The sequence below is a fragment of the Fusarium solani genome (assembly GCF_023522795.1).
Source record: "Fusarium solani strain SB1 chromosome Unknown bctg00000001, whole genome shotgun sequence".
NCBI lineage: Eukaryota > Fungi > Ascomycota > Sordariomycetes > Hypocreales > Nectriaceae > Fusarium > Fusarium solani.
In genome coordinates, this window is record NW_027072156.1 from 3,115,529 (window position 1) to 3,137,165 (window position 21,637).

Here is a 21,637-nt window from a genome sequence, read left to right on the forward strand (position 1 = left end):
GACAGGGGTTGTTGGAAGGCTTGAGGACGGAACTGGGGCGCTGTCAATGCCGGTCAAGAGAAGATCGTCAACGTGAGACTTGCCATCCATCAGTATGACTGAGGCAGAGCCCTAACTAAATACCTCACAAGAACGAGGAAAGAAACGACTTGAGTCCGGGAAAAGGTATGAAATAATTATTAGGTTTCGTCATAAACTTGAGCTTTGGTATAATGAATATGTGTTTGACGCATCACAATAATATTTTCATTAATAGGGAATGCGTATTGTTTTCTTCCGCGCACCCGAGCCTCTGGGGATGTCGATATTGACAGTTGGTGGTGAGAAGCATGAAAGATGGATGGGCAGTGGAACAGCAGATCGTATACGATTTTGTGAGGGGAGTGAGCCGAGTGAAGATCTTGATCTGGATGGAGAACAGGCTGAGGCAGACATAAGACGACTTGCAACGCACTAAGGCAGCTATCGTTCGTAGAAGGGCAATAGTGCAAGCAGATGCTGCGAGAACCCGGGGCGATTTGCCTATCAATTGCAGGCCTTCTCTGTAGATGTAGCAACTATTGACTTGTAAGCGGGGATCTCGGGGGCAGAGGGGCGAAATTGTCAGTGGTGGCAGATGAAGGCTTGCGACGACGAAGACGACAACCGCGACGATGAATGAATGAGGAGATGGTAGATCGTACGAGGCGAGAAACAGTCCTTCATTTCTGATTCTCACCGTTTCGCCCTTTGCCTCCACAGCCTTGATCCCTCGCGATAGCAACTCCTTCTTGTAACGTTTGCCTAGTCTGGGGTTGTGTCTGGCAGGTCTTTGCTGGAAGAATTTGTGGCCGAAGATCGTCAGGGACCCAGGTCCGTTTTGGGATCCAGCGTGTTTGAGAATGCGTATGAGGGGCAGGCAAGTTTCAGCATGTGGGAGTGGCAATCCAGGCATGGATGGGAAGTGGGAAAGGGAGTGAACGAGCCGAGATAGTGGGGAGACGACAGGACGTGTCAGTGGAAGTGGGTTTTGGAAGGCGAACCGGCCGTGACTGGGAAGCAGCGGGGGGGGTGGTTAATAGCCACGAGGCAGCCCAAGATTAGCTCGGGATGAGATTGCATTGAGATGGACTTGCGTGCGAATTGTATTGTTGTGTCTGGAGGAGAGTTTGAGTTGGGTCGAGACGTGTAATATGCGGGTGGGATTCGAGATGTTCTACTGCAGGACCGTACCTGCCTACCTACCTACCTACCTAGTTGAAGCCCGTAAAGCGCACCTTCCTTGCTGTACTGTAGAGGCATTCATGCAACTCCGGGTCCCGTGATTCCAACAGCTCCTCCTTCACTCGTGCCTAACACGGGATTTCCTCATCTTACATGCATTCGCTAGGTGAGGTGCTTTTGCAGTGCCTATGGAACCCTCATGCCTAGAAGGATACGCATGGCCCGACGTTCAAGAGCCTGAGGCCTTGCATCAGCAGCTCGCAGCTAATCGTCCGGTGCCTCCCTCCCCCCTTTCCTCCCCTTTACCTCGTGTCTGTACGGATGAGCTCTCACCATTGGATGTCTGCATTCAGAGTCGATGCTGCTGCGCCGTGGATCGCTGACGAAACAGGTTCCATCGCTCAGAGACGGCCGACTCACCATCCATCTCGACTCACCAACCATGGACCTTGAGACCGCTAGCGTACCAGCGCCACGGGGTGCACTAGCGACGAGCATCCAGCAGGAGTCCTCACCTCTGACCCTCACGCTGACACTGGCTGTTACAGGTTATGGAGGGCTGCCTGACAGGAATGGGATGGGATGGATTCCAGATTCTACCGAGCCCATCCCATGTCCCTCAGACCACTCCCCCGTCCCGGTAACCGACCGGCTGGACTGGCTTCCAGTTGCGACTGAGAACTGGAACCACAACAGCCGGGTTGTGTAACAACTCACAGCACCTCGTCTTGATCAGTGATCTGAGACTCAGGACTGCCACATAACGCTGGCTGATTCACACAGTAGAGAGAGATTTTCCTAATCTGCATGTCTGAGATGGACACCGCAACTGTTCAAGACCGAGGGGCGGTCAGCTTCAGATGGGAACATCACACAGGGGCCGTCAAGTCAGTGCAAGTATCGTCTGGTCTGGTCTGGTCTGGGGCCGCGGACTGAACTGCGGTATGTTGATCCCATCTCCAACAACATCTATGTAGGCATCTGCAAGTGGTCGATGGTTGGACATACATACAGGCCGAGGAGGCAAGAAAAGGCGCCCGTACCGCAACCGCACAGAGGGCACAGCGCATCACGGCGGCCGATGGAGAGAGAATGCAGTGCTCTTGGGCATGTGAGGTTGGCTGCCAACAGCCTGTACAGGGATAAAGGCCCAACCAGCAGCGGCAGGGGCCACGTTGGAGGGTTTGTTAGCATCAATGTCAAACCGCCAGCGACGGTGAGAGAGAGGCCGATGGCGACAAGGTCGACGACGAGTGGCCGACGGTTGGCTTGGGTCGCGTGCATCCAGCAGCAGGATTCAGGTGAGGAGGACCCTGGACCCTGGCTTGCCATGCCTCGTGTCGTTTCTTTGGGGTGTTTGCCCGCCTGTCAATCGCCTATCCGTCCGATATGAATGGCCGTGGCCCGTCTGGTTCTGGCTTGATTTGTGCCTGTGCGGAACGACACTGGAGGAGTTGTGTGGGTAGGGACTTTGACTGTCTGTCTGTGGCCTACTGTGCCTGTGCCAATCGCTTGGACTGCTCTCGAGATGCTCATCCGGTCTGCGTCTTCACAATTGGTGTGATAGCCTCACCCCTCCCCATCTGGCTTCTGGGCTTGGAGCAACCAGGGGCGACCCCGGTCCTTCTCTATCCTCATCGATCCCATCCATGTCCCTTGGCTCGTCTGGCTGGGTCGGATCCATTGCTTCAAGACACGAACCGGGCGCCATGCCTTTGTGTCACTTTTCCCCGTGTCCCCTTTCATAAAATACATGGCACCAAATAAAACATCGCCAGGTACCCGACCGACCCCTCATCGTCAGCTGGCGATTTTCTGCCGTTATTCTGCGACTTTTTGTCTCGAGCCATCCTCCTCTCTGGACTCTCTTTTTCTCTCCTTCTCTCCCGCATCTCATCCGAGTCCTTCATCCCGCTGTCGCCAACCTCGCACCCGAGCTCGTCAAGTGCCTGCAACGCAACCAGACAGAGCCATTGCTAGGTGCCTACTTTGTGACTGCTCACTGTCACTACTGCTACCGCCGACGCCAACGCCTTTCCGCTTCGTCACATTTGCTGTCGGCTGTGGGAATCTCTTCATTCGCTAATTCCGAGCCCGTGGCCCACGGTCTTGCATCCCACGCTGTTGGTTGGGCGCTTGACTGCACTGCATTTGCGCTGCACTGCGCTGTACTTACCGGATTCCTTGTTCCAACGGCGACAAGATCCAATACCAGGACATTGTCGATTGTCTCTCCCTCGCTTCACCACCTCTTTTCGCTGTAATCCAGCTGTTCTAGTGGCCGTCCAGCGGAAGCACCCCGCGCCCATCTTTTACCCAAAAGAACCAAGCGACCCTTCTTTGGCCGTTTGCCCGCTGCTTCCTACGCACCAACTGAACTGAGTTGGGCGAAACACGCCAAACGCGGGCCTGCCGAGCCAACAACCCACACCTGAAGTTCCATGTTAAAACAAGTCGCCAGTCGACCGACCGAACCACTCTGACGCCCCCTGGCTTTTCACTCCCTCAATCAATCAATCAAATCAATCGTCAGCAGCGAACAGAGGCGAGACTAATAATTGTCCTTTTTGTCTTCTTTTTCTGCCGCCTCTTCTTATCTTATTTTTAATTTCGATTTCTCGATCGTCCTCCTCTTTGCCGGAAAAGAGGAAAATTACCCAACCCAGCCTTCGACTTTGCTCTGTCACATCTCGCACAGAGCTGAACCGCCCGGTTTGAGCTTGGACAACTAAAGGAGCCCCAGCCGTCGAGTCGAACCACCAACCAGACATCGCGGCCTTCCTTGCTGAGCTGAGCTACCTACCCTCGCCAGCCTCCCAGTTCTGGACAGCGAGCCTTCCATTGCTCCATCTTGTTCCGCGACAAGACAGAAATCTCGTGCTGACTCGAGTCTGCCACGTCCACGATCGCTTCCATTCCTGTCTCGCGGCCCTCGCCGAACCATCCATTTTCCTCGCCAAGACAGGAAGCCTCCAACTCGCGAGACCCAGAAAAACCCAGCAGCTCGGCTCACTCTGGCTCGCTGACTGGCCCGACTGGCCTCTCGCCCTCCTTGCAGGTCTCCTCGCACCCTGCCAACTACGAACCACCTTTCGCCAATTCCCACAGCCAGCCCTGCATCCGCTCCTTTCACTATGAGTGCTGCAATCGCAATGGCCCCCTCTCCCGCTCCTCACGAGAGGCCCTCATACTCTGAGCTGCCTCCTGCGCACACGTCGGTTTCAACCACCGCTGTTTCTCCCTCTGCACAGCGGTCCGCCGCCGCCCCTTCAGCATCGAATGCGACAGCGCACTCATCCAACAGCAGCAGCCCCAAAGCTGCCGGCTCTGGTCCCAAGTCCTCGCCCCCCAGCGCGTAAGCCTCAATTACTCCTTGACCACCCAAATTTTCCCTCTTGCTGACACTGCCTGTCTCTCTAGCTCTCGATCTACCGGCGCGCCTCCCAAGATTGTCGTCAAGAAGGAGCCCGCCTCCCCCGGTATGACCAACACGCGACCCCGGCCGCGAAGACTCGACCTGTCAAAGAACACACTCAAATCGAACCAGCCCGGCTCTGCGCGGCCGATGACCGCCCGCGAAGGCCTCGGTATCCAGGAAGTCGGTATTGCGTGTCTCTCCCCTGGCTTTGTCACCCAGGACCCCGTCATGAAGGAGCAGCTCCAGCGAAGTATGTCGGTTCGAGAACAGCAGCGACACATTATCGAAGCGAGACTGCACCAACAGTCTGCTAAAGGTGACGGCTCCGACAAGGATCCCGTCTCCCAGTTCGCCGCCAAGACGCCTGGCATGTCGCGAAGAAACAAGGCCCCTCCAGGCCTCTCTATTGTTGCTCCCTCTCACGAGCAGTTCGCCAACGAGCGAGTTATCCAGTCGGCGCCTCTTGGTCACAGCTTCACTGGTCGACAGCACCCTGCTCCCATGACCCGACATATCGCCAACCAGCCCTCTAACCTGTCCAGCACCTCGCACATCCACCACGTCCCTGCTAACCAGACCAACAACCGACTGCCGCCCATCAGCGACGTCTTTGGCCAGGGCCTCTCAGCACACCCCGACAATGCTCCTCAGTCCCTCTACCCCAGTGGCCCCAGCTCTCGGGGACCTTTGACGTCCCCTGGACACCCCCCTCTTCCCCAGGCCCCGACGCCCGGCCGTAGCCGCGAGTACAGATCTGCCGAGGAGGCTCAGCAAGACCTTGCCGGTGGCCGACCCGAGCTTCTTCCCAAGCTGGTCCACTACGGCGGACACCAGCCCCCGACTCCTCCATCTCCCGCTCCTGGAAGCCGGCCTGTTGAGGCCTCACGAAGTGCCAGCAAGCGCCGGACGCGAGCCGAATATGAGGATGGCAGCCCTCCCCTGGGCCATGGCCCTGCTCCCACTCGCCGTGGACCTTTTGGCGCCGGACGCGACAGCCCCGAAACTCAGCGACAGAAGAAGGAGGAGTTTATCCGATTATGTGAACGGGCTTGGGATCTATTCCACTCGTAAACCTACATACGATATACCAATAATTCTTTACAACTGGACGACCTCGGAGTATGTCTGGCCTAGGCTCGATTCAGCCTGCCAGCTGAGGCGTCATTCTTGTTCATTATTTCTACACTATTACTGCGCAGCTTGCCTCCGAATTTTGTTCAAAAAGATATGAGAATCTGGCGGTCACGGAATGGGGGGTGTATCGAGTGGGATGTAATGTCTTTGTTCTAACGACTCCATGAGGGTTTTGCGTCGATATCCTAAGGGGTCTTTGGAGGTCCAGGCCTATCTACCTGGACAGCCTCTATTCTCGGACCGGCAACAAGTCGGTGGGGATTGGCTTGCTGGGCTGCCATGGTCGGCAGCAACTCTCTTGGACTTTATGGGTCTTGGGTTTTATATTATTTCATCGAGCTCTCGACAAGAGGCTCGCAACATAGGGATCGTGGCAAAAAGGGACATTGAAGCGGTACCTAGTCGGTAACGCAATGATCCCAGGGGGGGCTGGTGTACTACTGGGCCTCAATACAAGGAGGACGGATGGGTTGATTACATTGTTTATTTGTATGCATAGTTACGTCGGTTCCGGCCCAAGATGGTCGCGGATAGTTCTGGTTTTCTGGTTGTCGAGGCAGTCAAGTCAACTGACCTCAGTCAGATAGGTATGGGAAGAGTTTTCAAGTATGGAGAAACTCGAATGGGATTTACGCACCTGACAGCAGGATATTTCAACTCAATGTTCCTTTGCCGGTGACTGCTGCGTTGTCTTTGTCTGTGCTCAACCAATCTGGTTACTCTATTGCGTAGTAGTCGAGAGTGAGATGCAACCTCGTGATCCAATGCAAGTCCTTGATTAAATTGGTTAATGACAGAGCTATTGAGTCTGTGCTTAAGGCTATTCATTTTTCCTAAACCGTGTAGCCACCTTTTTGTGGTCTCGGCGTGAGATGATGCTTTGCACGGGTGTGTCTTGCCTTTGATAGTACTTTCAACTGTCTTATGATCATCCATGATGATTCTCTTCATAGTATTCGTTATCCATTTCACCCGGTTACCTATTGCAACACCAATTAGACAGCCAATAATGCCTCCAAATATATCGAGACTCCCTCATGTCAAAGAAGCCGCTCACTCCCTTCCTTCCACTCACATAAACTTTCCACCACCGTCAAAGCGTTTCCTTGACCGTCTTTCAAAAAATTAAACTTTCCCCGACTGAAACGCCGCGCAAAACTGATAAAACCAGAGAACACCCAGGCCGAAAAAAAAAAAATGACTCGTCCCCCATGTCCAGTGCCAAACCATCGGGTTCGCGGCTGGTGGGCGGGGCGCGTCGCGAACGAGTCTAGAACATACTGCAGGACATACTACGTAGTAGTACACTCTTCTCTCTCTGCCTTTCTTCCCTGCTAGAGGCAAAGCTTAGGTCGCGACGGATTGGGAAGAGCTCGGTGAGTGTTTTTGGGTTTGGCTTGTTTCAGCAGCAGTCGAGAACTCGGATTCGGATATTGGGCACGTGGGTTGGTTACAGCGCTGTCTTTCATAGAACTCAGGGCTCAAGGCCGACATCAACGTCTCGTCTATTTTGGTTTGCTTGAAGCCCTGGTTTGCGTCAAAGAGATATATAAGACTATCTTGATACCCCATGAAATATCTGTGCGAGATAGATCCTATTTCCTCAGTGTCCGCACACAAACCGTAACTTCACCCTTCTCCTTCTCCTTCTCCTCCTCTCATATAACCATACCCATCCGCCCACACTGGATCAATTCCTCCATCAATTCATGGTCTCCATCCTTGCTTGGGACTCTTCCCAGAATCTGCAGCGAAGCCCTTCGTCATGTCCATTGTGTGTGTGTGTTCTGTCCTGTTCTGCCTCGCTTTGGAAAATGAAAAATGCAACCTCTTGACATGCATGTCTGTCAACATCGTGAACCTCCCTATATCGCCGGCCCAATTCCAGGGCATAGGTAACCAATTCCTGCCACCCTTCTCCATCCTTTGAATAGGGGAAAGAGAGAGAAAGAAAAACCCCGTCCCGTCCCGTCCCGTCCCGTCTGCCCACGCATGATACGCTCCAAAAACCAAAAGACTTCGTGTCTGTTTACACATGCGCCCAACACCAGTGCTCAGTATCAAATGACATAGGAAATAATCCAAACGATAGGTCATCGAATCGTCAGCCGGGAGGTGACGCCAGTGGACGCCTTAGCCTACCCATTCCGTCTCGTGAGAGATTGGTATTCCATCTGGGTGCTCTTTTGCATAACAAAAGGCACATGCATCGATAACCCCCTTGGCCAAGCCATCATGTCGTGGCTCTAGCTCCAGGATCATCAACACAAACTATCCCCTTACAGACCCTCCTCGCCGGCCTTACAGAGCTTGATCTCGCGCACCCATTCTGACTTAAGGACTTGGGCGGCTGTCAAGCGGCGAGTCGGGTGAGGGTCAAGAACCGAGTAGATGACATTACGACAGCGAGCCTAGGGCACATGTTAGCAGACTCCTTCATTGCCATGCAGCGCCCATGAACCTACCCGATGAAGAGACTCGATGGGGCCGTAACCCTCCTCATCTCGGCGACCTTCGAGATAGCGAGCATAAAACTCGTCGTCATCCTTCTTGGCAAGTCGCCAGAGATGACGACCTGTGCGCATTGCCATGTAAATAACACCGCAAGCCCACACGTCAACTGCTCGAGCATCAAACTCCTTGTCTGTGTACTCTTCAGGGGCGATATAAGGAGCCGAGCCGCAAAGGCCAGAAACCATGTGCGCATCCGTCTCCCATGCCATGCGGAAGCACTCTCCGTTACCGAAATCGGTAATCTTGAGAGCACCACGCGTCGTCAGGAGGAGGTTTTCCGGCTTGAGGTCACGGTGCGCCACACCCATTTCGTGCAGGTATTCGACACCTCGCATCATTTGCTTGAAGAAGCAGTCGGCCTCTTGCACCTCGAGCTTGCCACTCGACAGGACAAGGGTGTACAAATCACCTCCGGCACAGAACTCCATCACTTCACAATAATCTCCCTTGGCATCCTTGAGGAGATCTAGAGTGTGAATAACGTTAGGGTGGCGGAGCGATGATGAGATGCAGAACTCGGCCGTCAGTCGCTTGCTATACTTCTTTTCGGTTTCTTCGGGTCTCCGTCGAAATTCCTTGACAGCAAAGAGCTTCTCGCCACTGCCACCGACCTTCTTGTGGGAAATCCGAACAATGCCGAAAGCCCCACGTCCGACAACCTCTTGACATTTGCCGTACTTTTCAACCAGGGTTGTTGTTGCGTTGGGCCCGCCCTTTTTGTCACTGGCCTCTTCCTTCTCCTGCTGTAGAGTGTCCACCCAATTTGAGACGAGGGAAAGGTCGTGTTCAGGAGCGTCTTGCTTTTTGCGCAGAAACGTTCTCCACATGTCTGTCAGCTTCTCCTGGCGTCTGCTAGACCTGAGGTGATGCTCATGGCCGCCTTGGAACTCGGCATCGAGGACGAATCGTTGAAGTTGTTCCTTGCTACTTGAAGGCTTGGTTGTTTTTGCCGCAGACGTCGGCTTTTCGGTTGACTTGGTCGTAGACTTCTCACCACCCTTCTCGGCGGACGAGGTTTTCCCAGCAGGGGTTGAGGTGCCATTCGTTGATGAAGCCCGCGGACGGTTAGGAAGGTCGGCTGAGGACGGGGCGGGGGTTGGAACTCGAGAAGGGTCCTTGGAGGAGAACATGCGGGTGAGACGATTCTTGACTGATGACTTGTCCGGGGGCTTCAAATGAGTGTCGGAAGGAGTGCCATTAAGGCCTGTACCGTTCTGCGGCGTCAAACCAGGGGATTTCTTGACGCCATCCTGTGACTTAATGGACGAGGGTTTCGAGCTCGATGCGGAGGGCGGCTTAGAGGAACCTGGGAGGTTTGGCATCTTCGTAAGAGGTCAAAGAGAAGAGCAAGAGTGTCTCGGGTGTTGAGAAAGCGACTGGCGCGGAGAGAGTAAGCGGTGCGGTGATGGTAGAATATGCGGCGAATCGGTGCAACACCAGAGTGAGGCACAAGCACAAGCGCAGCGCGGACAGGCGCAAGCACGACTCGAGCAGTGTCGCGCAACGGATCAGCCTACAGACGACGGGCTATGCCGGGCGTACGTGCGACAATAAGCCAGGTAAGAAATGCGGTACCGAGAAGAAAAGTGCTGGAGGGGAGGGGGAAAAAGAAGTCGAGTCCAAGAAGATCAAAAACAGGACAGGGCGGATCTGTGAGCTGTTTCTGGATCTTGGCGGGAAGTGGAGATGAGGCGAAGCAAAGCAAGGCGAGGAGGCGAGCGTCGATGACAGCAGGAGCTGGAGAAGTAAGGCAGCGCCTGTCCGTACAGAGGTGGAGGAGGTGACGGGCTGGTGGATAGCCAGTAAGTCAGTGGCGGCTGTTGGTGGGATGGACGGTGAATCAAGACCCGAGGCAAAGGCGGACAACACCTCCCAGGAAACCCGGAAGGTATTTGATGAATGGTATCGGCGTACAGCCTACAGGCGTGCGTTCCTCTCTAGGCCGCCAGACCCCGGAAAAGCAACCAAAGGCGAGTTCGCTGAGACCCTCGCTGCCTCTCTTGGCTGATGATGATGAATGCCAAGAAAGGAACCAAATGCAAGTTGCGGATGTCGGCTTGCAGGGACCGCGCGATGCGAAGATGGCGAGCAACCCGTCCAACGAAACCCCAAGAAATCCGAGTCGAGGGCGGTAGGTAGGTGAAGAGACACGCTCCGTGGCGCTGAAGAGAGACGCCTTACAGGCGTTGCTGGGCTCGGGCGCCCGTAGCTTGGGGCGGGAAACTCTGCTCGTACCACAGAACAAAGATGGGGCGATCTGCTTGCTGTGAACGCGCCAGAAAACCGCAAGGGTTTCGGTGGATGGGAGGAGAAGTAGGAGGAGGAGGAGGGCGAGAAGAAAAGCAGGAGAGAGAGCGCAACAGGCGAAGATGGAGGTGAGGTGAGGGTAAGTTAGGTGAAGTGAAAGGGAAAAACAGGACGCGGGAATTTAAGAAGAGGGCACGGGGGAAAGGGTGTGAATAAGGGCTTGGGAAGTATAAGGTAAGAAAGAGCCAGAGCAAAGCTAAGCAGGAAAGCAATAGGCGTGTACGGATGTAGGTAGGTAAGGTAGGCAAGCGGTACGCAAGCACGGGAGTGAGGTACTTGGCCGGCCGCGATAATTAAGGTCAATTCGCATGTAGCCAAGGTCGCTACCTGCGAGCTACTGTATTACACCTCAATCGCTGGCGGGAGCGAAATGAGAAATGGAGCGCAAGAAATGGACCAAAGTACGAGGGCGAGGGTGAGGGCGAAGCGGGCGGGTAACGCAGGTAGGGTCGATGTGGGGTCCGGTAAAGTACAGTACTCGCTGTACAGTCAGGTACAGCGTCTCTTCGGCTTGTGTTCCATCCATGAATGGATGCCAGCTTGTGGGATGGATGGATTTTTCAATAATTAGTACCTTATTACGGAGTACGGAGCAGCAAATCATGTTGCCATGGATCCAATAGAGGCATATGCCGACCTGGCTCGGCTCCATGTCCCTCCAAGTTTTTCCTTCTTGCTTACTATTTATCATTCAATTGTTTCGTGACTCTTGTCCATCTTGCCTCAGGTCAGGTTCGATGACCCTCTCGAATCTTTGTTGGGGGCTCCCTGGCCTGTCTGGCTGACGGGCGGCTTCGGCCTGGAGGAACAAAGCCTTTTTCTTGTCCCAACTCTCCTGTCGGTGGCTCGCTCTCCTTTTGACCATGGACTCCGCAGCAAGCAGCAGGGAGGACCAGAGGCTGCATTGCCGGCGGTCATCAGGACAGCTGCTGATGCTTTGATCACCCAAGCCGCCGTTTCGAATATCTCCCTGGCCGCTCAATTATTTCCGACTCGTAACTTTGGATTCAAGGGGTGGGTTTGACCATCTCTCTGTGCTGTGCTCCATGTGTGAGCCCTGGTACAGCACAGAACCCGCCTGGCCTGGCCCTCGCAAAACGCCGTCATGAAAAGGAGGGGCCACCAAAGATGCAGTGGGCGGCCATGGGACTCATGATGTACATCCGAGCCATGAGGTCCAGGTACCAAAATGGGAATTCCCTCCCAAGTACAGCACGGCTCTGCATGGTGGGAAGACCCGCCCTGCAAGGTCTCCTTTGGGCTGGCCAAGACGGCACGGTACCTCAGCCCGGGAAACGCCAAGCACCACCTGTCGTCAAAGATGGGTACAAACGAGGTAGGCTTTGGTATGGGGTACCACCCAGTACCTGCAATAACCCTCATCTGCTTTCAAAATCCGAAAAAAAAGAATAGCCACGGTCCTCAAGAATCAGCCAAGCTTTGCGGCGAAGAAGCCCCTGCAACAGAAGAACGTGCTTTTTTCTTTCCTTCTCGTCCTCCCGGGTCCGTCACCCACCGAAGCCGAGCCTCCATCCTTTTCTTTACTTTGCTCCTCTCCCCTGTCCTCCTTTACTTTTCGTAGGTTGCCAAGCACCACCCGAACTGCCCGGGTTCAAAGACGATCAAAAATCAAAGGCGGTGACGTAGAGAGGGCGAACAAAGCCGGAAAACCGAGGGAGCACCTGATTGTATGACGGCAGATCTGTAAGAACCGGCAATCAGCGATCCGGTCCCTGCAAAACGGGGTGCGACGAGACAGGCTGGCAGACAAAAAATCGAAGCACCTCGACATTTCAGCATCATGTACCAGACAAGCCATACGATGCAATGCGGTGACTCTTTCGGTATGGCAACCCAAGGCTGTGCAGAGGCGAGGCCCCAGCGAAAACCGTCTGCCCAGCCGCGCGGCACTCGCACAAGGTAATATGACGAGGAGGCGGAGGTGAAGGGCTGGTTGATCAGGGCCCATCCATGGTCCATTCCTCTTAATCAAGGGCTGAGGCGACACGGAAGAGTTACCGTGCTTCTTCGACTCGGTACCAACTTAGACGTTGGCACTGGAAGCACAGAGACGACGATGCAGCGGCTGATGCGGTGCACGTCTGTGGGTACCCTCGGTGTTCGACTGCTCCGTCTCCAAATCTTTCGGGGCGCCTCGGATGTGACTCTAACAACCTTGGAAGTCTAGGCAGGCCCAAGACAGGTCGAACTGAGAGTCTGGAGCGTCGAGACCGATTCGTAGCCAAAGGCGACCAGGGGACAAGAGAAAAAGCCGTGGAAGATTCGAGCAACCCATTGCTCCGAGGAACTGGTTGCTGACGTTGTCGCCGCTTACCCTCGAATTACTATTCTGTGAGGTGAGTGTTGAATTGCCGTTTACCTGGACCGTGAGATGGCTGGGTCGCCCTGCACGACGGGCGTGAATGCAGTGACGGTTTGTGAAAATTGCTTCGTCCTGTCCGTCCAGGGACTTCTGCCCACACTCGCGCAAGACATGGGATGGGCCCCGACCTACCGTTCTCGGAAAGCTGTCGCTACCCGCTGCCCACTGACATGTGCTATCATTTCGCTGACCAAGCTGCGTGTTTTGTGTTTCCAGATGGATTGATGAGCCTCGCAGATTTGATATCCCAGCGCATGTCTGAGCCTCTCTTTGTCAGCTACCTTATCTTGTCACTGTTGCGCAAACCTCTTGCCTCCCAGAATCTGGCCCCTTTCCGCAGCTGGGCTGGCTGGCTTTTGTGCTTGATGATGAAATCCACCTGAGCGAGTCGTCCATCCTTGGACCTTGTGCGGACCCCAACTCCACCTACAGAAAGCGCCAAGAAAATGGCGCATAGGTAGGTCAGTGCTTGAGCACCAGATGGACATGAACAGAGATCCGGCTAGACAGGGATGCCAAAAATGTGGGGAGCGGCGCGGAGGGGCTGCCAAAGGTGCTTTGCTTTGGGGTCACCGAATTGCCCGTCGTTGAGAGGGTGATCCTGGCCGAGAAAGAGTTCAAGTCAGCCATTGCTCACCAACATCATGAACATACAGAGGGAAATGACTGATCCAGGTCAGTTCAAGGGGTTCTGGGTGTCGAATTGTCGGTGGCATTGCTAGGGCTGCCAAGACTTGAGCCGAGGTCTAACAGATGGAAGCTGCAGTCCAATATGCGCGAGATCTGCAGCAGTCGAATCTCACGCAGCCTCTGTTCAATGCCGTTCGCCCAGAGCGCTCAAGACCTTGTGCGCCGTGCTGCCCCAGCCGCTGAAGGCGCAGAGGGCATCCATGATGGATGGATGGATAACTCCGCTACAATACCTGCCCTGGCCTGGGCATGGACCTGAAGAATGGCGAGGGTGCTGGGCGCTTGACGCCCAGATGCGTTCTTGTCGGTTATTGGCTGGCCTTACAACATTGGCATTTTCTTGATGAACCCTGTGTAAGCATTGACCTGCTCATCTGCGAATCTTGGCCGAATACCTGGTAGGTGGACCAGAATCTACGATCGTCAAAGATGTGGTGTAGATTCGCTCAAGAGTCGAGTCGCGATGATAGAGGATATTGTTTTGCTTGCATGCATTTTGTTGTTTTGGTGCCGGGCCTGCCTCCACTTGAAGGAGGTACCTGCCTGGGCATGGGGCTCGGCTTCGCTACTGCCTGGATTGTTACAGCCAACATGCTGCGCTCACCGACTAAACTGACTTCAAGGTTGCTTACCTACCTCTACATTATCTTGCAACACTCTGCTGGTCTGGAGCAAAGCCATCATCCACTAGCCATTGGATTGTTTCAATGCCTCCACTCTTGCTCTTCCGCCAGCCTCTTCCCTTCACGACGCGTCCACTCTTGTCCGCTGAATCCGGCTCTACACTTCAACCACATCGGCCCAGAAGCGGGAGGACCCCAACGAGAAGCACCAAGACGTTGGTTCTTCCATGCGCATGTCTGCACCGCGTTCGGAATGCCCCCGGGGGAGCATTCGCCTAGCCGTCTGCAGGCCTTGCATCCATCCCACAGACGATGGACGTACGTCAAAATGAAAGGTCCCGGGGCCCCGGAGACTCCCTCGTGCGTATTCGGCAAGGAGGGCAAGGCGCCAAAAGGTGGTGACAGAAATGCCTGTACACTCTTCTTTCAGCCTTGGCAGGTGTATTCCTTACATATATGTCTGTCCTAGGTACTTTGTGTTTCCCACCATCAGAGACGACTAATTACCATTGGTTATTAGAGTTGTGTTGGCCTAAGCAACCACCACAAGCAACCTTCACGAGGTTGATTCCGTCTATGCTATTACGCCCGTTCTGTGATCACCAAGGCCAGATAAACCCGCCAGCACCAATGATTTCCTCCTTGGGATTTTGTCCACCAACTCGTTCAAGCATGCGCAACCAACGTCACTTCACTTAGCCCGAGCCGTTGAGCTAGCAACACTAGCAGTTAGGAGTTTGGTGCGGAAAACCGCAGGATCTCGACCTCGTTCTTCCGACGAATCGGCCCTGTTCGCGCTCGCTAAGTGAGAGGATAGTATGAGGGATTTCCATGCACGCAGCAGGACAACGGGCACAAAGCACGATGAAGTGGCATGACCTCCTGCCGATGCCGCTGCTTTCTCGTTGTTTTAATTTTTCCTATCCAGGTACGATGTGCAGGTATCCTCTCCGTGCACCGCCCCCGCGTCTCCGAGATTGCTCCATTGCTTCTACCCTCCCTGTCTCCCGCAGCTGCGGTCTGGGAGCTCCCAGCCAGGACTCCACCGGCCTATGCTACCTTGAGCTAGCTCCGGCTACATGAGCTCTGAAGCGAATTACTGAGAACCCCAGCGGCGCAGACAGAGGCCTCCAGCAAGTCCGGAGCCGTTCTCCATGAGCATTTGTCTGCCCAGGTTCAAGGGTCACGGAACCTCAATGATCTTGCGTTTCCACGACCGACACAATGTCCCCGAGCTGCCATAGCTGGCACCTCCACACCCAAGCATGAGCTACCGCCACCAGTGCCCACCGCGCGCGTACATACGTACTGCACCTACCGAGGCTGGCTCATTGCTTATCCGCCTCTCAGGGTTACGCGGAACCCGCTTCGCATTCCGCAACCACCGAATCCAAGAGCCGTCCGCCATCAGCTCGCGTGCGTTTGCATACATGCCGATTGCATACAAAAGGGGTTGGATATCCTGGTTGACTGATATGCGCCCAATCCAGGGGTATAGTTAAAGAAATCTGGCATTGGTGGCGCCGGGACTGGCTCTATTTCGACTTGCACTTTCGGCAGAAGCGAGACATGTGCCGCCACAAGTTTGCTATTTACATGGATCTCACCAATTCTTGGCTGTAAGCGGTCATGGTCGAGGCTGCATCCCCAACACAAGCAAGCAGAAAGCTTGACAGTTTCAAGATTACGGGATGCTCCATTGAGGAAAGACAAGGTCACACAGCCCTTGCCTCCCTCACCGGCTTTTAGTTCCCACACAATGGCGTTGGCGGGACTGTGGATTAGACGCGCTGAATCTCGTGTTAATTCTATCACATCAGTAAGTTGTGCGGCTATGCGACACGGCAGGATATTTTTCAGTCAGGAGATAACCCACGAAGCACGAGAGCGTCATGTTTTGCATCCCACGTCTCCTTGTCGATCAATGAGCCTTGAGACGTCCGAATTTGCAGTCTCACCCTAACGTCACACCGTCTTGTTCTACCCCCCAAGAGTCTTTGCGACTGGGTTTGTTCAACTACACCGACAACTGGATAACGGAATTTCTTCACCTTGGCTCCCCGTGGTCTATGGCCGACAGCTCACTGGCTCACCGTCAATAAGCACCAACCATCCATCTCAACCCTGGCTCTGTTCCCGAAAGCTACCCCTGCGGCCCACACAAGCTTATCGAAGCTTCCATCTCAAGGCCCTGCCAGATGGCAGTTCAACCCCTGTCTCACACCCAGTAGTGTCTCACGGCAGCTTGGACTTTGCCGTCTGTCGAGGAACTATGGGGGCCAGGGAGGCGAGCTCTGGCAGTACACTTTATGTACAGTGACACCTTGAGCAACGTTTTCCACGTGGCGTCGGGTGTTCCTGGCGCGGCTATGTACCGCCGCGGCGCCCACTTATGTACGAAGCGCATGGCCTGGATTAATATCCCGTCCTCGGGAGAGCTCCCCGTTGCCGTGCCTAGTTTTCTCTGCCCTCCTTTCTCGCTGGCAGCCAACCGCTTCTTCTTGTTATCCACTGACCGACCTGTCATGGTGTTTCATGCCGTGGCTGGCCGCAGGGTCTCACGGCAGCTATCCACAGGGCGTCAGCCATCATGGACAAAAATTTTCTCTTCAACCGCCATCTCAACAGCGTATCATGATGCATCTCGGCCGTGGATGGGCGCTTCACTGGTTGTACTCTTCCCAGGCCCCGTCATCTGTGCCTGGCCAGTGCGTCTCTTGCCGTGTATCTTGAGAGATAGGATGCTAGCAGCAGGCCTTTTGTCCCCTACCTGCTTCCCGGTTCCGCGACAGAGATGCCGCCAACCATTCTATTACGGGGATGCCAAGAATACAAGTGACCAATACTCACCCACTTAAATCCGGCGGTGTCGGAGAGTTTCGGGCCTCCAGAACACTCATCTGTGCGGGCCAGAGATATGAAGAGGCAATATATCAAGACCATCCATGCTGTTGTTCTCATGTCGATCCGTGCCGCACCGCATTATCCGCAGGCCACTTGCCACAAATGCAATGCACATCCGCATGCCAGGGGATATCATGTTCCATTCGGCTACCAAGAAATAACGTATCGCCATGGTATCTCGCTTGCTCCCCTGCCCATCGAGCTGATCAATCTGGGTTTCCCAGCTATGTACCATTGGTTATCTTCCAGAACGCCCGTTTCCCTGCATATGGTATCCAACCTTGAGGCCCTCCTGCTAGTGCGGGTATTGCTATCGACTAGCAACTCTCAGTCTAAAAATTGTCTTACTTGGCATCAGACACGTCCAGCTTCGATGTCAGCTGTGTTATCGTGCCCGTCGAGCTCGAGGACGCCTGCCGATCTTCGTCTTTGGGCGTATCTACGCCCTCGACAAGTTCGGGGACCCCTTTTATGTTCTTCGCATCCTTGACGAACTTGGTTAGGTACACGGTCGGTTTGCGTGACGAGTCATTCTGCCCCGAAGTGATGTTTTCGATAGCGCTCTCATACGCCCGATCGTAGACGTTAAAGTCGACGGCAGTTGGAGAATCTGAGACCAGGCCGGGAGTAGCCTCGTCTTTGGCAAAGTCGTCCCTGGCACCCGTACCGATGCCCAAGAAAGGCACATCCTCCTCCCTATCATCCCTTGCTGGCGGTGTTTCGTTGTCTTCTTTCACGAGCTTTTGAGCCTGGGCTTTCCGTCGCTGCGAGAGTAAGGCCTCAATCACTTCAGCTTTGGCCCTCTCCTGCGATGCATCAAAGGCACCCTGCATCTGGTTAGGGGTGCCTGACCCAGGTCGAGAGCTGGCGCGATGCCTAGCCAATATGTTCTTGAAGCGGTGGATGGCCTTCATAACGCAGAGGAGGTGATTCATCTTACGCGTGAAGGCGCGGATGACCTCGAGTTCATTTGGGGGCTCGATCATGTTGGCACAGTTCTCCTCTGCGGGGAGCAGGGGATCAGCTCCTTTCTGGGTCACCCAGGGATGCTCCTATACTAAAAGTCAGTCAAGAGTGTCGCTAACCTTCCAAAGGTGGGAATCTAACTCGGAGTTTATCCATGGTGATACGCTTCTCTGGGTCCTTTTCGAGGATCTTACTCATCAGGTCGACAAAATCAGGGTTCTCGTCTTCGGGGATTTGCGGCTCATCCGACTTGATAGCATCATACATGTCTAGCACGCCTTCGCGGTTGAAGGGTATCCGACCATATTTGAGGCAGTATAGTGAGACGCCCATAGACCAGATATCAGCGGCAGTGCCCGAGACATCAGCATGCTTGCCGCAAAGCTCGGGGGGAGAAACGCGGGCGAGCCAGCAGACTTTGCTGTCCTCATGTTCTCTGGCTTCTGGAACATCTCGGACACGCCAAAATCAACCACCTTGAGGACATCATCATCCGACAAGAGAAGATTGTCGGGCTTAATGTCTCGGTGGATGATGCCTTGGGCGTGAACTAGGGCGAAGTTGTCAGTCACGACAAGGGTAACGAAATAGCCCGAGAGGTCACTTACGGTACTCAATGGCCAGAATCAAGTCGCGGAACCAGTAACGGCAGTTCTCTTCGGGATATGGCTCAGCCTGTTCATCCAGACCGACCTTCATGACGACACCTTTCCTGCACATCTCCAAGACCATGTAGATGGAATCCTCCTCGGGGTCATCCAGCACCTCGTAAAGCTGGACCAGATTGGGGTGATATAACTTCTTCATGATGGCGATTTCCTCGCGAATGAAGTGCAGCGCATCGTTGCTCTCGGTGGCGCGAGCATTGAATCCGAAGCCAGGGCCCATACGTCTAGGGCCTCGAGGGCCCTGCCTCAAGATATACGACTGAGCACGTTTTCGAAGACGAGCTTTTGAGAATTCTTTGACAGCCTGGGGAGATTAGAAGTCGAAGACAGTATGAGATTGTGGGCGCAAGTAGAAACTCACATACTCATGGCCAAACTGATCCGTCGCGAGATGAACGGCACCATATGAGCCTCTCCCGATCTCCTCCAAGATGGTATATTGGTTCACGCGGTAATTCGACTTTCCGTCAGCATCTTCGTTTCCGAACTGCGTCTGCGCATCGAGGGTTTCCTATAGGAGAAGGGTGAGCCGAGATCCATGAGTGTGGGTTGCGACAAGAAGACCTTGACTTCGCGATGGGCACTTGGGGTTCGCTTGTGGTGTCGCATGGGGCTCGAGAAGCGATGGACAGCGGTAGGCTCGGTCCTAGCATTGGGTCGCGGTGTCAGGCGAAGGCTATGGTCTCTAAGCGCGTTGACCTGGTGGTGGACTTACAGGTGGTGGGCGAGGGGTGGCGGGGGGTTGTCGTCGACGGCTTCATCGTGGCAGTCAACCTTGACCTGAGGCGATGGGAAAGTGAACGACGGCCTGATCTCAGGGACCGGTGCGGATTGAGAGGTATCCATGGTGGAGGAGAGGCAATATCGAGCGGCACTGGCGAGCTGAGGAGAATGGATGGGTATGAGGATGCGCGTTTGTCCTGTTTTTCGGTGGATTTGCTTGCCCCGCACCCCGCGATGAGAGGGGGACGATGATGGGCTTGAACGTCACAGTTTGCGCCTTGAGTTGGGAGACGAGGTTTGACAAGTCAAGGGAGATGGAAAGAGTGAGAGAGTGTGGAGGAGAGTGAGGGTCACAATGAAAAAAAGCAAGATTGGGCTAACGGGCTTGGGGTCATTGAGAATCAACTTGGTCTTGTGGCTGCTTATTCCAGTTGGAGATGGGAGAGGCCTTAGATCCAATAGCTGCGGTACAGTACCTGGTAACTACAACCTAACAGTTGCCGAGAAGGGCAAATGGTGCGCCGGCAGCTGACGCGCCTTGTGGTCCTTCAGGTTCCTTCCCTGCCGCCATGCCGGGCTGGACGGCACCTAAGTTCTGGGAAGGCGCGACAGGCAGGGCGGATTCAGCACTGAAGGCTGACTGACGGAACCCCCGAGGCAGGTACACTACAGTAGGTAGGTTCCGTTCCTTCTTCCTCCCCTGCTCCCCTGCCAGCCCTGTCACGATCCCGTCAAAGACCCTCGGCCCCACTAGAGCTCAATGGGCCGGGCTTTGAGTGGGGGAGGCGGTGCAGGTCTGCGTTGAGGCTCGGTGGATCCTTCCGTCTCATCCATGATGGACAACTCTTCCATCCGATCTATCTATCGCGATCCCAACTTCGTTCATTCCCCGGCGTCGCATCCTGAAATCCGGCCTTGGACGACCAAATACTATAATTCACTCGCTTACGAGTTTTGGCGCATAGTCTCTATTCATCAAAGAACAGCTTGCTGGGCTTCCACGGTCTCACTCGTCTCGCCGTCTCCCCCTTAAACCGCCATCATGGTTGTCTACTCATTCCACATCTTTGACCGGCACAGTAAGGTCCCCGCTCCCTACACTATATCACCTCACATCACCTAACAAATCCTCAGCCGAGTGCATCTACTCCAAGTCCTGGCTCCCCCCGTCCACAAACCCAGCCGACCCCGATGCCCCCGCAGCCAACACCACGGCCCCGACGACGTCGTCCGACGACGCCAAGCTCCTCTTCGGCACCGTCTTTTCCCTTCGCAACATGGTCCGCAAGCTCGGCGGCGACGACGACGCCTTCATCAGCTACCGCACCGGGCAGTACAAGCTGCACTTTTACGAGACCCCCGCCAACCTGCGCTTCGTCATCCTCACCGACACGGCCACGCTGAGCATGCGCAACGTGCTGCACCAGATATACATCAACCTGTGGGTGGAATACGGTATGTTTTGAGAGGGTTTTGAGTGTACGGCAGGGTGCTAACGTTGGCTCGCAGTGGTCAAGAATCCTCTGGCACCGGTTGAGCACAAGCATGGCGAGGGCGTCAAGAATGAGCTCTTTGAGCTTGGACTAGATCAGTTCATCAGGGGGTTGATGTGAGCGCTTGCGGCAGAGAATAAGCGCCACAGGAAATAAGACCATCCTGATCCCAGAGACAAAGAATCAAGCAGCTCCAAGAGCTGACAGCTTGGACTTGTCCTCTGTCTGGAGGGGATCTACGAGCGGGCAAGACAGACCCGTCCTCGCCTCAGACCATCGAGGCACGAGAACAGGAGCCTTCGCATGATGATCGAGTCTAGGAACAAGCAACATCTCGACCAGAGACGGTAGCCAGGAAAGGGCCTCAAGTTGACCACATGGGTCACGTCGACCCAAGATGGAGACACATCACGGTCCTGGCAGAAGGAGGCAGAGGAAGCAGACAGACAAGACTATACCCAACGCCGATTCCGGCATGAAGAAAAAAATATTACACGGGGAGATGAACTTCCCCCCAAGGATCCCAACTAAGCTATGTCCTTCCCTATCCCTTCTAGAATACCATTGTATGTTGTTTGTGTGTGCCTCGGCGAATCCAGATGCAAAACCAG

At 54.6% G+C, this 21,637-nt stretch overlaps 6 protein-coding genes across 6 annotated transcripts; 4 read left to right on the forward strand and 2 right to left on the reverse strand.

The window, feature by feature from the left end:
- Window positions 1-1,561: 1,561 nt before the first annotated feature.
- Window positions 1,562-1,912, forward strand: MRS44_003085 (uncharacterized protein; the record flags this gene model as incomplete). Its single annotated transcript, XM_065623082.1, has 1 exon — window positions 1,562-1,912. The coding sequence occupies one exon, from the start codon at window positions 1,562-1,564 to the stop codon at window positions 1,910-1,912; it is 351 nt and encodes a 116-aa protein (XP_065479154.1).
- A 2,443-nt stretch (window positions 1,913-4,355) lies between these two features.
- MRS44_003086 (uncharacterized protein) lies at window positions 4,356-5,692 on the forward strand (the record flags this gene model as incomplete). Its single annotated transcript, XM_046268319.2, has 2 exons — window positions 4,356-4,558; window positions 4,624-5,692. 2 exons carry the CDS (start codon window positions 4,356-4,358, stop codon window positions 5,690-5,692), a joined length of 1,272 nt encoding a protein of 423 aa, XP_046137197.2.
- Window positions 5,693-8,034: 2,342 nt separating this feature from the next.
- On the reverse strand, window positions 8,035-9,591 carry MRS44_003087 (uncharacterized protein; the record flags this gene model as incomplete). Its single annotated transcript, XM_046268320.2, has 2 exons — window positions 8,035-8,166; window positions 8,221-9,591. The coding sequence occupies 2 exons, from the start codon at window positions 9,589-9,591 to the stop codon at window positions 8,035-8,037; spliced, it is 1,503 nt and encodes a 500-aa protein (XP_046137198.1).
- Window positions 9,592-11,765: 2,174 nt separating this feature from the next.
- MRS44_003088 (uncharacterized protein) lies at window positions 11,766-12,158 on the forward strand (the record flags this gene model as incomplete). Its single annotated transcript, XM_065623083.1, has 1 exon — window positions 11,766-12,158. One exon carries the CDS (start codon window positions 11,766-11,768, stop codon window positions 12,156-12,158), a length of 393 nt encoding a protein of 130 aa, XP_065479155.1.
- Window positions 12,159-17,520: 5,362 nt separating this feature from the next.
- MRS44_003089 (uncharacterized protein) lies at window positions 17,521-19,656 on the reverse strand (the record flags this gene model as incomplete). Its single annotated transcript, XM_065623084.1, has 7 exons — window positions 17,521-18,228; window positions 18,284-18,391; window positions 18,445-18,692; window positions 18,751-19,114; window positions 19,172-19,321; window positions 19,375-19,456; window positions 19,526-19,656. 7 exons carry the CDS (start codon window positions 19,654-19,656, stop codon window positions 17,521-17,523), a joined length of 1,791 nt encoding a protein of 596 aa, XP_065479156.1.
- A 919-nt stretch (window positions 19,657-20,575) lies between these two features.
- On the forward strand, window positions 20,576-21,346 carry MRS44_003090 (uncharacterized protein; the record flags this gene model as incomplete). The annotated part of the gene is made up of 4 exons (XM_065623085.1): window positions 20,576-20,612; window positions 20,668-20,988; window positions 21,043-21,142; window positions 21,208-21,346. 4 exons carry the CDS (start codon window positions 20,576-20,578, stop codon window positions 21,344-21,346), a joined length of 597 nt encoding a protein of 198 aa, XP_065479157.1.
- Between the last annotated feature and the right edge of the window lie 291 nt (window positions 21,347-21,637).